Source organism: Zosterops lateralis (assembly GCF_965231275.1).
Source record: "Zosterops lateralis genome assembly, chromosome: 4".
Lineage (NCBI taxonomy): Eukaryota > Metazoa > Chordata > Aves > Passeriformes > Zosteropidae > Zosterops > Zosterops lateralis.
Genome location: NC_139765.1, coordinates 28754743 through 28767705, shown reverse-complemented (window position 1 = coordinate 28767705; position 12963 = coordinate 28754743). Strand labels below are relative to the sequence as shown.

Sequence of the window (12963 nt, the reverse complement as noted above, 5' to 3'; positions counted from 1 at the left end):
AAAAAAAAAAAACACCCAAAAAAACATTAACTCAGCTGCTGCAGGGAAAAAAATAAAAGTCCTGGGGAAAAAACCCAAACATGCCGCAGGCAGAAAACAGAAAGGACATGTCAGCACTGTTACAAACCTGCCTGCATCCCTTCATTTGCATCTGAGTGGATGAACATGAGGAAAAATACACCATATATCTGTGTATATATTTGTATGACCAGGGTCTTCAAACCTCTGAATATCTCTGTCCCAAATGCTTATTTCTGTTCTAACAGTTTGCATCATGGTTTTACAAGTGGTACCAGCTTCCTTGTTGCATGCCTTTAACAGTAAATTTATCCTAGCACAGCGGGCAGCAAATTCCTCATCAATTTTTAAAAGAATCTATTACTACTTCCACAACACAGGACACGGGTTCACATTCAGCACAACTACTGCTTTTGATAAGTTAACATCTCCTTTTTACTTTCCAACTTTCCTGCTAATTTGATTTGAATTTGATTAAGTTTCTAGCCTAAACACCTCACACTGAGTTTACATGCAGTGTGAAGAAATGGATAGTACCTTATATGTTAGGGCTTTTGACTACTCATGCTAAAAGCAATCTACCTTCATGAACTGTGCAGTACGTAAGAGGCCAGAATTTATAAATACACTGAATGTCTATGCAGAGATTGAGTTTTTTGCTCATTATTAACATGACAGTATGATGCACAAAGATTATTATTAACGAATCTGTTTTTCTCATGGCACTGGCAAATTTGTATGTATGTTATAGTTTAAAACTAAATTCCTAAAATACCCTAACATATTCAAAGTTCAGCTCAAATATAAGGATAAATACAGATTACATTAATAAGTAAATTTATATAAAAATGAAAGATAAACGGTGGATATGATAAGTAAGATCCAATTATACAGAAGTAACTTTTGTCATCATAGCCAACTACTACCTTCCTTCACTATCCTAAGTATTGTACTAAATTGTGGAGCCCATTATAAAATTTTGCAACAGTAATTTAGGTCATGTAGTAGGACAGGCACAACCACTGGCTGACAATGAAGTGAAGGTTACAAAAACACTCATGAGACACTGAATTTCTGACTAAGACAAGTATTAGTACTACTTATTTAAAAAGGAGGGTTTAAAATCCTGATACATGTTAATTTACAAAAAGGAAGGATTGGATGGCATATGATGGTATAACACATAGGCTTAAGTTTTGGAAAGTATATTTGCTATAAACAATGCAGTGTGCACTGCTGTATGCTAGGACCTTCTAAAGAAATGGCTGCATGAATTCTGCATTATGTTACTTCCTCTCTGCAAATGCGACAGTAACAGCCAAGACTGGAACAAATATTAAAAATGATCAAGGAACTCTTGTTGGAAATTAATTTACAGGACTATTTATTAGTTTTCATGCATTTATGAGATTCAAGAGTTAAAGTGCTTTTGAAGAAACTACTTAACTCTATCTCTCTTAAGACCCACAAGTACTTCTTTTGAAGTTACAATTTCTTTTAATTCACTTCATTTTGTCCAGAATTATTAATATGTTGAATGACTATATTTAAAGTACAACATTGCAGTTACAAGATGAGGGTTTAGTCAACTGTCTGGCTTTGAATAAAATGCATCTAAACTGTAAAAGTTATATGCCTTTACTACATCTATCTATAAAAACTGCTTTTTGTAATTTTATTTCTGTGATTATAGGTTTGATTTGTCTTTAAAAATGTTTCCCCTATATAAAACTCACAAACATCCCTTACTCAACTGTCACTGCACTTAGTAAATGTAATTCATGCTGCTCTAGGTTTAATATTCAGCTACAGGCAAAATGAATGATGAAAATTAAAAGGTGAGCAAAAAGCCACAAAAAAATTCACTGTGCAAAAGTGTGTGGATCTACTGCATTTTGAGATCATGCATCTCAAAGAATCTGGTCTTCCTCTCTCACCTAGATTACAACAGCAGAGGCATGATACAACCCACAGACTCAGTGGAGGGCTAAAGAGCGCACCAGAGAATCCGCTGCATCCACCACCTCCTTCAGCACAAGAGTGAAAAAGCCAGCCATGGCAGGTTGCATACTGCACACAAATGATTCTTCTGTGGAAACTCCCTGTCACAGGATACTAAAACTACCCAAACTTCTAAGACTCAAGGGGAGACTGAACAAGCAGTGTGCTCAGAATAACTAACCACACAGAGCCTTGCTTAGTTCAGTAAGTCTCTGAGCTAGAAACTGATACAATACACTGGGGAAGTGATGCTGTACTTTAGGCTCCAATCTTAGACTTGTCATCAAATGTCATCCTCAGAGACGAGAACAGAGAGGCAGAACTCCAGCCGTCCTTACAGCACCAGACTTCTGCAGCATCTGGGCACTTCACTTGTGTTGGTTGCTGGCACAACCATTCCAATGAGGGTCTTATTAACAATTTACCTCCAGCTCTCTTTCCTCACCCTACTCTATAATCTGTTACCCCAAACTGATAAAATAAACTGATATGGAAAATGAGCTGAAACAGAGACTTCTCAGTGGTTCTTTTAAAATTGTATTTCAGCAGTTGTTATTATTTTCTCTTCTTATTTTGGCTACAGCATGTAGTCTTGGAACTCATCTTTCAAGCAATGCCATTTCAACTCTTTCTTTTCTTAGGTAGCCGACTAAGCTATCATGAAAATCTAGTCTTTAAGTGTGAAAAAAGTTAAAAAAGGTTCTCAATGAAAATATTATACTGATGTACAGGATGATGACACAGTTTTCTTTTCATTGTCCCTGAACAATTCTTGCAACAGACACCTTTTAAAAAAGTGTATCTACATGCACACATTAGTTTTATTGCTATAAAAATGCACATTCCTTTTTTTAAATGCCACATCCATGTTATCTTGGTTTCGTGTGCACCTTCTGCAAGGTTTAAAATTGAGCAATGCATGGTGACTGTGCACCATTGTATTACTCAGTGTTCAAGTTTGGTTTGTGCTGAGCTAGCCCTTTATATAATTTGGATAATTTTCTTGTACTTGTCACATTGTGTCTTTCAAACTCTCGTCACTATTGGCATAACTCAAAATAAATACAACAGCATCGTTCAAGGAAAACACTGTTCAAAATACAATCAGTCTGGCTTAATAATGGTTTAAGAGTTGCCAGATCATGAAACATTTTGGAATACACACACGTATTTTAAGAAAACACTGTACCCAATAAGGTACCACTGCTTTGCTAAGTTTGAAATAATGCCAACACCAATGCTAACAAACATACAAAACCAGAAAACAATTCAAATGAACCACTGAACTCATTCAATTGTGAAGTGGCATAAATAGTATGTTTGAACATAAGTAGAACTGACTTTCTTTACTTCATAATTATGAAAACTGCCAGAGTCAAGTAGAACACCAGTGTATATAACCAAGAAACCTGTCTGAAGAATTAACTAAACGCAACAACTTTACAAAGATGTCTCCTCTTCTTCCTTTAACTGCAATTTAAATCAACCACAAACCTTGACCTGAAATTACTCCTGAGTTAAACAATTTTTCAATTAATCCACAATGGTTCTTTTCCTCATCCATCTATGATAACGAAGACCCACACAACCACTTTCTTTCCTGTGCTGGATTAAGTTAACTGGATTTACTTAAGCTAGGCTCCAGAGAGCCTGCAGAATTGCCTGCTATTTCTTTGCACAGCCTCAGCAACTGACATACTGTCATCACACTTCAGTCAGCTGGTGGATGGAAGAAAGACAGCATTTTCACTAGGAATGTAAATTCATTTTAAAACACTTCTTATGAGTATATATTATCACATACTCAACTAACTCTTTCTTTTTTTAAGCCCCATGAGTATCTCTATAAGGTTAAAAAGAGACCAAGCTTTTTTTCAGATTTCACTGCCTAAATTTTGCAATGGTATTTTCTTCAACTAGCTTTAATAAAGAATTCAATAACCAGTCATACAAGGTGACACTTTCCCTTAAATCAAACATCTCTGACAGAGCTCAGTATGTCTGAAAAAAAATCTTTGATTCCACAACCATTATCTGTTCTGGACATGTAAACCGTATAAATATGTATTTTAAATTCATATAAATACAGTTAAAATACACACGTGGAGATTTTCTAATCAAAGTAAGAGATATTGAAGACCTAGCATTTATCATGACTAATTTGGGTATAGAATGGGGATTGAATCCGGACATGTTCCTTATTGTAAGTAAGGATTAATGTTTTTGCCTGCCACAATTCACTGCCTCTACCAAAAATGTGGCTCAAGGTTCTTCCTCCCAGTCCCCAACAAAAAAGAAATATAGTTTTGATTTAGGTTTTTGAACTAGATCACTATGGGGTATACAGAGTATAGCTGCTGGCAGAAGGAGAGAGGCAGAACCTCACTTGACACTTTTAGCTGCAACCTGACTTTGGACTGGCTCAAGTGTAACAAAATGTCACTAAATGTCTCGAGAATCCACTATTGGATTTTATAGGACAGGACTCAATATAGTTTCTTTTCCACCACCTTGACCTCACCCTTGCTCCAGAAAACTTCCAAGGCTTTTTTTAAAATCATTTTCAATTTGATTGAGAATGGAAAAGTGTCAAAAATCTACATTTGTGAAATTAAATATTCATTCTCTGAACAGCTTTACATTCATGAAGCTTGTGATGCATCATCACAACCTTTTAAAACTGTTTATGTAGGCTTCTCAAACGCCCCTGTCGTATAACTTACTCATATTTCAGCATCATCTACTACACATCCATTTACCTGATCTAAATGCTGGGCTCTGCTAATGATTGTTCAGTTTTTACATAATAAAACCTGGGGTTTTTTGCACTGGAAATATAAAATATTTTGAACAAACTGCTGAAGAAGCTGCTGTCAAGAAGCCCTTTATTTCTTAAAAAAATCTAGAATGTAAGCAGGTGAATTTCTGATATTATAGAACTGGAATACTGCACTGTACAGTATTTAATTACACAGCTGTAAGGCAGTCAGACCCAGTCAGTAAAATTAGTTGATTACAGGTGACAGCTTCCATAGAAGATACATTTAAATAATCGAAAGCAGCAATACGCTTGCTATATATGTACTCTACAGGAGCTGGATGAGGAACACAACAAAATACTGTGTATTTATAGATTATTTTATAGGCCTGTTTCCTTAGATTCTGTTATATGATACCCAGGAAAACATTAAGTCACTCTGAAAGCAGAGCAACCACTCAATATCATTTAAACCAGTATTTTTCATTAAACAATAAGATGAAATCTTCAAACTATTGAATATTATGATTTTAAAACTTGGCAAAATTTCAAGGGATTACTCTCATTGCTCAAATTAATCCATTTGAGTACAGCAGTCATTCCAGAGCAAATGTTCTTCACTTGCACAACACAAGGCAAAAAATATTGGTAGAACATTTGAAAAAATATGCTAATATAACCCTGAAAAAACACAGTTGTCAACTTCTTCCAAGAAATGAAGTACCTCAATTATTAAAATGGCACTTTTTTTTTTTCAATTTAGGACAGAAAGGACAGAATTTTTTCTGTCTGTTAGAACTATAAAAACAATGCATGAAACCAAACTACAAACACACAAGGCAAAGAATGAGATCAATACATCTTAAAAAAGACTATAAAAAGCCTTTCAAAGCTGACTTTATGTAGAGTGAGGTTTTGCCCTCAGCCTGGGTACCAAAACAATAAAGATCACAATCAAGTGAAATATATTCAAAACCAAAACCCTGCCTTTAAGATTTATGTATATTATATTATATATTATTTATGTATATTATGTATATATTATGTATATATAGCTTAGAAGTTAATGCTCAGATAATATTTTTGGTCATCAGAACCTGTGCCGGAACATAGGTATGATAGTTCTGTACCTCAAATCATTTAAGTGTAGCACGCCATCAGTTTAAAACCGTAACTGCAAAAGGCATCACAGTACACCAAATCCTTCAGAAAAATACTTCAGCTACAATTTAATTCAATGCAAGTCAGTACCACAGCCAAGACACAAGTATCCCTGGCCTCTATCCTTGAATTCACATACACAACTCCCAGTGCAAACATCTGTATGACCACGCTGCCAAACGAACCAGAGAACAGAGGGTCTGGCTCCTTTTTCCCCCACTTTCAGAAACAGTGTTGACTAGTTATGTGTATTTTACTTTTCTGTACTTAATGACTCCACCTGAACACCATCTGAGAAAAAGTCTCTGCATATTCATCAGTGAGCCTACACTCACAGAAATCTGGTATATTTAGAGAGTCCTCTTCTGCATCTAAACATTATGTTCTCTGCCAAACTCATATTCTACTTCTAAGGAAAACACTTATGAGTGGACAAAACCCCCACACAGCCCTTCAAAACTATGGGTCTCTGCAGCATGCTTTCAGGCACTAGATTTTCATGCTCATTTCACTTTATAAGCACTTCCACATATGAACAGAGCCTCTAGATTTTGTGGGAAGAAGCAAATTAAAACAGAAGGGAAGAAAGAGCACTATGTTGTGCAGCGTACGTGGGATGGAAAAACCATAGCGAACAGTATTAACAAAAACGGATGCAGAACACAGCACAGAAGGGTACATACAGACTATAATAAAAACACTGCCAGTAAGTACAGTGTAAGGGACAGTACAAGGATCAGTGTTTAGCTGTGACAACTACCAGTTACTCACAGTAATCTGTAGCTCTAGAATGAGCTCTAGCAATTCTGGGGATTTCTTCTCCCTCTACCCACCCACATCTTCATACTGATACTTTCCTCCAACATCAACAGAGAAATTTTACCAATTTATTACCAGTAAGCATTTCTGTGCTCATATTTTCAATTCAAGAACACTGTCTTGAAAATATGTTGCAACACACTGTTTTCCTTCCACACTCAAGGAATTATACATAGCAGATGGAATGGGAATTTCTCAGCTCTGTTGAAGATGACATGAAATGATTAAAACTACAAAGGCATTTGGATGTTTTGAGACAGTATCGCAATGTGTTAATTTTCATAAACATTCATCCCTCTTATCAGAGCATTAACTAGTCATTAATGCCTTAAACCTAAAAAACACTTACGCACTTTACCGTAGCTGATCCTTCCATTATTACTCACACCTGTAAAATTACAAAAAAATTATGCAAGTGTTCATGAGACTGGATCCTACGATCACATCACTAAGCTAAAAGAGACCAAATGGAGATAAGTATTATTTTACAAATTCAGGTAGCCACTTCTATCAAAACTTCACCTTTTTTAGTTTATTACGTATATGTGTATTTATCTGTACCAAAAAAACCAACAAGACAGAATGCTTTCCAAGTTACATACAGATTAATGCAAGAGCTGAGGATGTATTTTGGAATGTGTCTTGCAATTATTCTTGAAAGCATGCTTGGAGTTTGTGATAATGCATTTCATAATATTAGACAATACAGCCACAGTTTTTGCTTCCATTAGAGATCATATGAATTTGAAATATTTGCATAAATTTTACACTTGATTAGGCTTTAAATATGCATGATTTGGATGCTACTCCTACCCAAATTTCATTAGTATGTCATTGCCAAAGAAAAATTTCAGGGGCAAATTTAGTTGTCAACTCCTACAAATTACCATTTAATATTTTTAATATTATTCTAAATATTAAATATTAAGCTAAAATCTAGAATTTAAAAAACAAGCCAGTACATTATTAGTATGACAAATTAAAAATAAACAACAAATCCGCCTAATTGGTTTTATATGTTGCAACATCAGAGACCATGAAAATCTTCTGCACTTAGGTAAAAGACTAGCCAAAGTACACTTCATGCAGTCCACAGTTCATAAGGCTTCAGATATATCATTAGGTATTTCACTGGTCCCTCTATTTTTATGGTTTATGACATGATTTGGCAGCACTTTCTCACCCAGAAGCCAATTACGATGAAAATAATTTGTAAGAAAGATTTAATTATATATAGGTTTCTGCTCACTAAATAATTTGAAGGTGTTCAAAAATCCCAAACCCACTGAATATTCTATATTCAGCGCAACAGCTCTGTGCTACTGCATTGAACAATATGGGTTGATCCCTGCTAATCCCATTTTGCTGCTCATGGATGAGTGATGCATACTGAGATTGTACTGACATCACACGATGAAGGAGGCTGTGTATCAAATGAGGCTGCATACAAAAGGGTAGCTGATTCAGTGGTACCAGTGCACTGCAAAGAAATCAGAAGTTATGGATCTATTTTTATGTCTGTGAACTGCAAATGGGACAATTTGTTCCACATTAAGAGTACTGTTCTTTGAATCTTGAAACAACCCACTCAAAGCTGGAGCTAATGACAAGGTGGGCCTCTGGATGGGAGCTGCAGTTAACTTGCAATCACAGACAATTGTTGTGGGAGAAGAAACATTTGGCAGGGGGCTGAACAACACAGGTTATTACAAAAATGTGACCATAACAAAAGGTCTCTAGTACTATGCACAATTGATCTACATCTGGAATGGCAGTGCTGAACTGCAACTTATAATAAAGATTTTTACAGGAGATTTATAAATAAAAGCATTTCACAGGATATAAATCAGATGGAGGCAAATCTGGATTCTAGGTCAGCACAGACATGGTTTTGTGTGGACACAGTCTCTACAATCTCTATAACCAAGTAACACAGCTGTTTCCCAGGAGGGAAAAAAACTAGCATGTATAAAATAATAACCCCTAGTGAACACAGCCATCAGCATGGAATGACAGGAGACAAGATGAGCAATTTGCTAGGAAGAAAAAGTTAAAACAAAAGAACTAGACAATACCAATGGAATTAAATTCTGCTGTAAAGGCCTTCAGCGTTCAGGATCTAGTCTTGCCTTCTGACCTGAAATGCTGTTACAATGCCCTTCAACTCTTATTTCTCAAATTCATGATGTAATGCTTGAAAATAAAGCACATATGAAGAACCACTTTCTGAAGAATATTGTATCCCTGACTTTGATTCTCTGTAGATTAATATATTGGCATGCCTTTGATTTACTAGTGTTTTTTTTAAGTTCTTTAGGAACAGATTCAAAGCCTGTTAACTGGGCACATTTGTTACTCTGTTCCACAGGGTAAAGGAGCTGTTTATTCTTAAAAGCAGAACTAAGGAGATGGCTACTCCTGCCTCCTGAGATCAGCACCATCACAGTGAAGGATGCACTTTCAAGATCTTAATGCAGCTATCACTTTATGAAATATTCTTCAAGAGACTACATCCTCTCATGTCTCAGCTGGATATTTACAGTTAGTGGAGGCCTTTTAGCACTGTAATTTTGTAAGATGCCAAGGCAAAGCTTTCTAATTTAAGCACTCCTTTGTAAGCCAATTTTTTTAAAATCCCACTGAAGGATTTTTTCCAGGCAATGTTCTTTACCAAACTGGTCTTTTACCAAAAGAGAAAAAAAATTTCTTGGCTGTTTTTCCAACAATTGTTGTTGCCCAAGGCCCAGTCCCTGTGATCTGTCCAAAAAATACTCTTTACAAAATATTGTAATCTGTGGGAAAGCTAGAGTGTCCTGTAGAAAAGCAAGACTAGCTAGAAGAGCAAGCATTTTCCAACCCTACTTTCTAAGAAAAATAGGGTTGGAAAGGAAAAACAAAGGAAAACAAAAATCCACAATGTAGTATCCTGTTCACCTCTGCAAGATCAAAGAGCATAACTACTAATAACTGCATTCTGGAAGAATCTAAAAAACGTAGCAAGTGTCAGGAAAACTTTCTTTAATGACGTGAAATGATGAGTTGAAGATTAGGCACAGCAGAATAGAGTTTATATTCTTTGTCTTCTTTCAAGAGGACTGACAATACCTTGAGTATATCCAAGAAGACTAAGGCATCAACAACGTTCAGCATGTTTAAGTATTGCATATATTATTATCACAATTTTAATACGTAAGATTCCCTTTGGCCAATGAATTACCATGGAAAGTAAAATAAAAAGAGCACTAAAAGCTAGCTAAGTAATTTGCAACTATAGGAACACTTTCTTGAATTGTATTTTTTACTTATTTTAACACTTTAAATATCTACTGACAAGCCTGTCACAGTTTGGTGACAAGCACACAGACATCCAAGTACTATTCTTTGGGATTATTCTCAGATAAATATTACAAGCTGCAAATGGTTTTATACATGGTTTGACATGACATAAGCTCATGCTTCTATAAACAAGTTATTTTGTTCTCTGTTCCTTGGGCTGACACCCAGGACATGGTCCAGTTTAAGGCAAAATCTTTTTATTCTTCCTGGATTCAGTTTTCAATTAATCAATTCAGCAACTCAGTTTAGCACACTCATTGATGCTGCTAATCATTTTTTCATGCTCATTTCTCAGTGTGAAAGTAACAATCTTTGCCCTTATTTACATAATGAAATCAATCTTGCAGAAGTATATACAGGTCTGAAAAAATATGCATCAGTAACAAATACAAGTGAAATCATGTGGGATGTCTCAGTGTCTCAGAAAGGATTTAAACACGTATCAGTGCAAAAATACTTCAGTTGTTGCTCCAGAATAGACCTGCTGTATTGACATATAAAAAGTTCTAATAAACCTCGTCTCCAAAATACTGGGCATGGCCCATAGTAAAAACAGGACAACAGCAATGAATATACCAGGGATTAAAGGTAAAAATGAAAAACATTATTTGCTTTGTTTTGCCGAAGGTAAATTATGCTTCCAAAATCTTGGTATGCAACATATCTTAAATGGAGTTTTAAAAATCTGCAGGGCAAATTCCATTGTTTCTACCTCTGCTCAAATTTCCTGGCCCTGTCAGTTTTCAGTGGGAAATTCAGAAACCTTTATTGTTGTGAAGTGGGAGATAAATAAAATTCAGGTCTCTTGATAAATGAAAAAAAATCTTAGATATCAGCAAAGCAAAAAATAACACTATTCAGCACTGAAGATGAAATATGACTTAAATGCTGCAGCCCAGGAAACAGAACAAGCAACAAAATCTCTTCCAGTCATTATTACTGCAGATTGCATCCAAAAGCGGCACCATCACTAAAGTGGACTGTACAGCAGCCGGCACATTGATGGGATCAGCCAAAGACTTATGTAAGAACACAGAGACAAGCTGGTTATCCTGAATGTTTCTAGTCACCTTATTACTGGTGAAGTACTACTGAGAGGCACGAAGAGATGACAGAATTTAGACTACTGCACTGCATCACCAATCTAAGGTAAACAGTTTTATACGGAATGCTTAAGGAATTAGTCAATCATATTACTAAATAATGATTTTGAGAACAGACTGAATTTGAAGCCATATGAAGCTGATGTGAGAGCCACTAAATCCATACAATGGGTTTATATATTGCAAGGGCAGCTATAAGCCTTGCTTCACATGACATAAAAAGATAAATTTAGGTAGCTTTTGATAAATAGCTGTGTAACAGTTCAATAACAAAGCAAACCAAACCAATATCTAATAACCTGTTGAAAGAACTAGGGTAGAGGAATATAAGCTAAGTTAAAAAAAAACAGTGAGAAAGTCCCTGCAACTGTGAAAACTGAAATAAACCCCAGCAATGTTCACTTGAATAGGGCCTGACAAAATTCTTACATTTTCTACAGAGTGAAAGATACGCTTACCATTATCCTTGCTGCTGTTTTCCTCAATTGTCATTTGTTCTGCTAGCTCAGACAGCGACTCATCGATGGTCTGGCTTCCTCGCAAGGTTAAGGAAAGTCTTCTCTTAAATTTTTTCATTCTATCGATATAGAGTCTGGCTTAAGAAAGCCTGAAAACAAAAATAAACAACAAAAAATGAGAAAAAATTAGTTAATCAGAAAAAGAAGTTTAATTGACTGATGTAAAACTGCAGGAAGGCTTACAGAAAACTTGAGCAATATGTAAATTATACTTAAAATAGTATCCTTAAAGCAAAATTACTGGAATGAAGAAGAATGCTTTGAGAGTTTGATGCACATATACTTCTACAATTTTTATCCATATTTGGAAAAAAACCCACCTTTGGCTTTGTTTGGTTTTTTTTGTTGTTTTTTTAGAAAAAGAGCTAACTTAATCACCAATTTTACAATCCAATAATGAAGGAAACAGTCATCTGAAAACTTGCTGAGTGTGTGATCTGTGGCCCCCTCCAAAGTCTCTTTCACTAATCTCACTAAGCAGAATGAGACTGTAACCTTTTCTCTTTTGTTTTCTCTTTTTCAGCCCAATTTTTTATGACGAAAACTAACCAAACTCCTCATATTTTACCCTTTTCACAAATGGAAAAAGGGGATAATGCTTAAAGTCTTAAACACAAAAGCAGTTCTCAAACACCATCCCACCTAGGGAAATAGGACAGCCAGGGTCTGGTAACAATGGCTAAAATGGATGTGTCTCTCAAGAGTCAAGCAGCAGGATGGAATCGGGAACAAAGCAGAAGGCAGTTTCTTCCTGGAAAGTTGTAAGCAAACAAACCATAATAACAAAGGTCCGGGTCAATAAACATACTGCCACAAGTCTGAGCTGGTAAGTGAACTTTGTGGTGTGCTGTATGTGTGTCCTTGCATACTGAGGAGCACAGTTCTGTCTTTCCTTACTCCATATGGACTGTTCACCCTTAATGTTATTTCTCAATAACCTATTCATCTGCTCATAGCCTCCAAGAATCACACATGCAGTATTCAACACAAACACAGCGTACTGAAGTTCAAAACACTCATATACATCGTCCTCCCATCAGCTTCTCTGCCTTCCCAAATTTGTAATTCATATACAAAATCGAATTTTCCCCAACGTTCTCATTTAAACAGGGAAATGCAAAAGTAGCATGCCAAAGATCCACATTTAATAACAAATCACGAATATGATTACTTCTATATTGACAGCATCCCTTTAAATATACACATTTCAACTGTGGAACTTACTCTTTTTTAAACTTCTTCATAATAA

At 35.7% G+C, this 12963-nt stretch overlaps 1 protein-coding gene across 4 annotated transcripts in view; it reads right to left on the bottom strand.

Moving 5' to 3' along the window:
• Positions 1 to 12963, bottom strand: part of CDK17 (cyclin dependent kinase 17) — a 91854-nt gene that overhangs the window by 43042 nt on the left and 35849 nt on the right. For 3 of the 4 annotated variants that reach the window (XM_083860363.1, XM_083860365.1, XM_083860364.1), the window contains exons 2-3: positions 11655 to 11803; positions 7107 to 7145 (exon numbers count right to left, since the gene is read on the bottom strand). In XM_083860363.1, coding sequence (XP_083716489.1) covers positions 7107 to 7145; positions 11655 to 11772 — 157 coding nt within the window. In that variant the 5' untranslated portion in view covers positions 11773 to 11803. The remainder of the gene's footprint in view (positions 1 to 7106; positions 7146 to 11654; positions 11804 to 12963) is intronic. The other variant, XM_083860366.1, reaches the window with a different exon arrangement.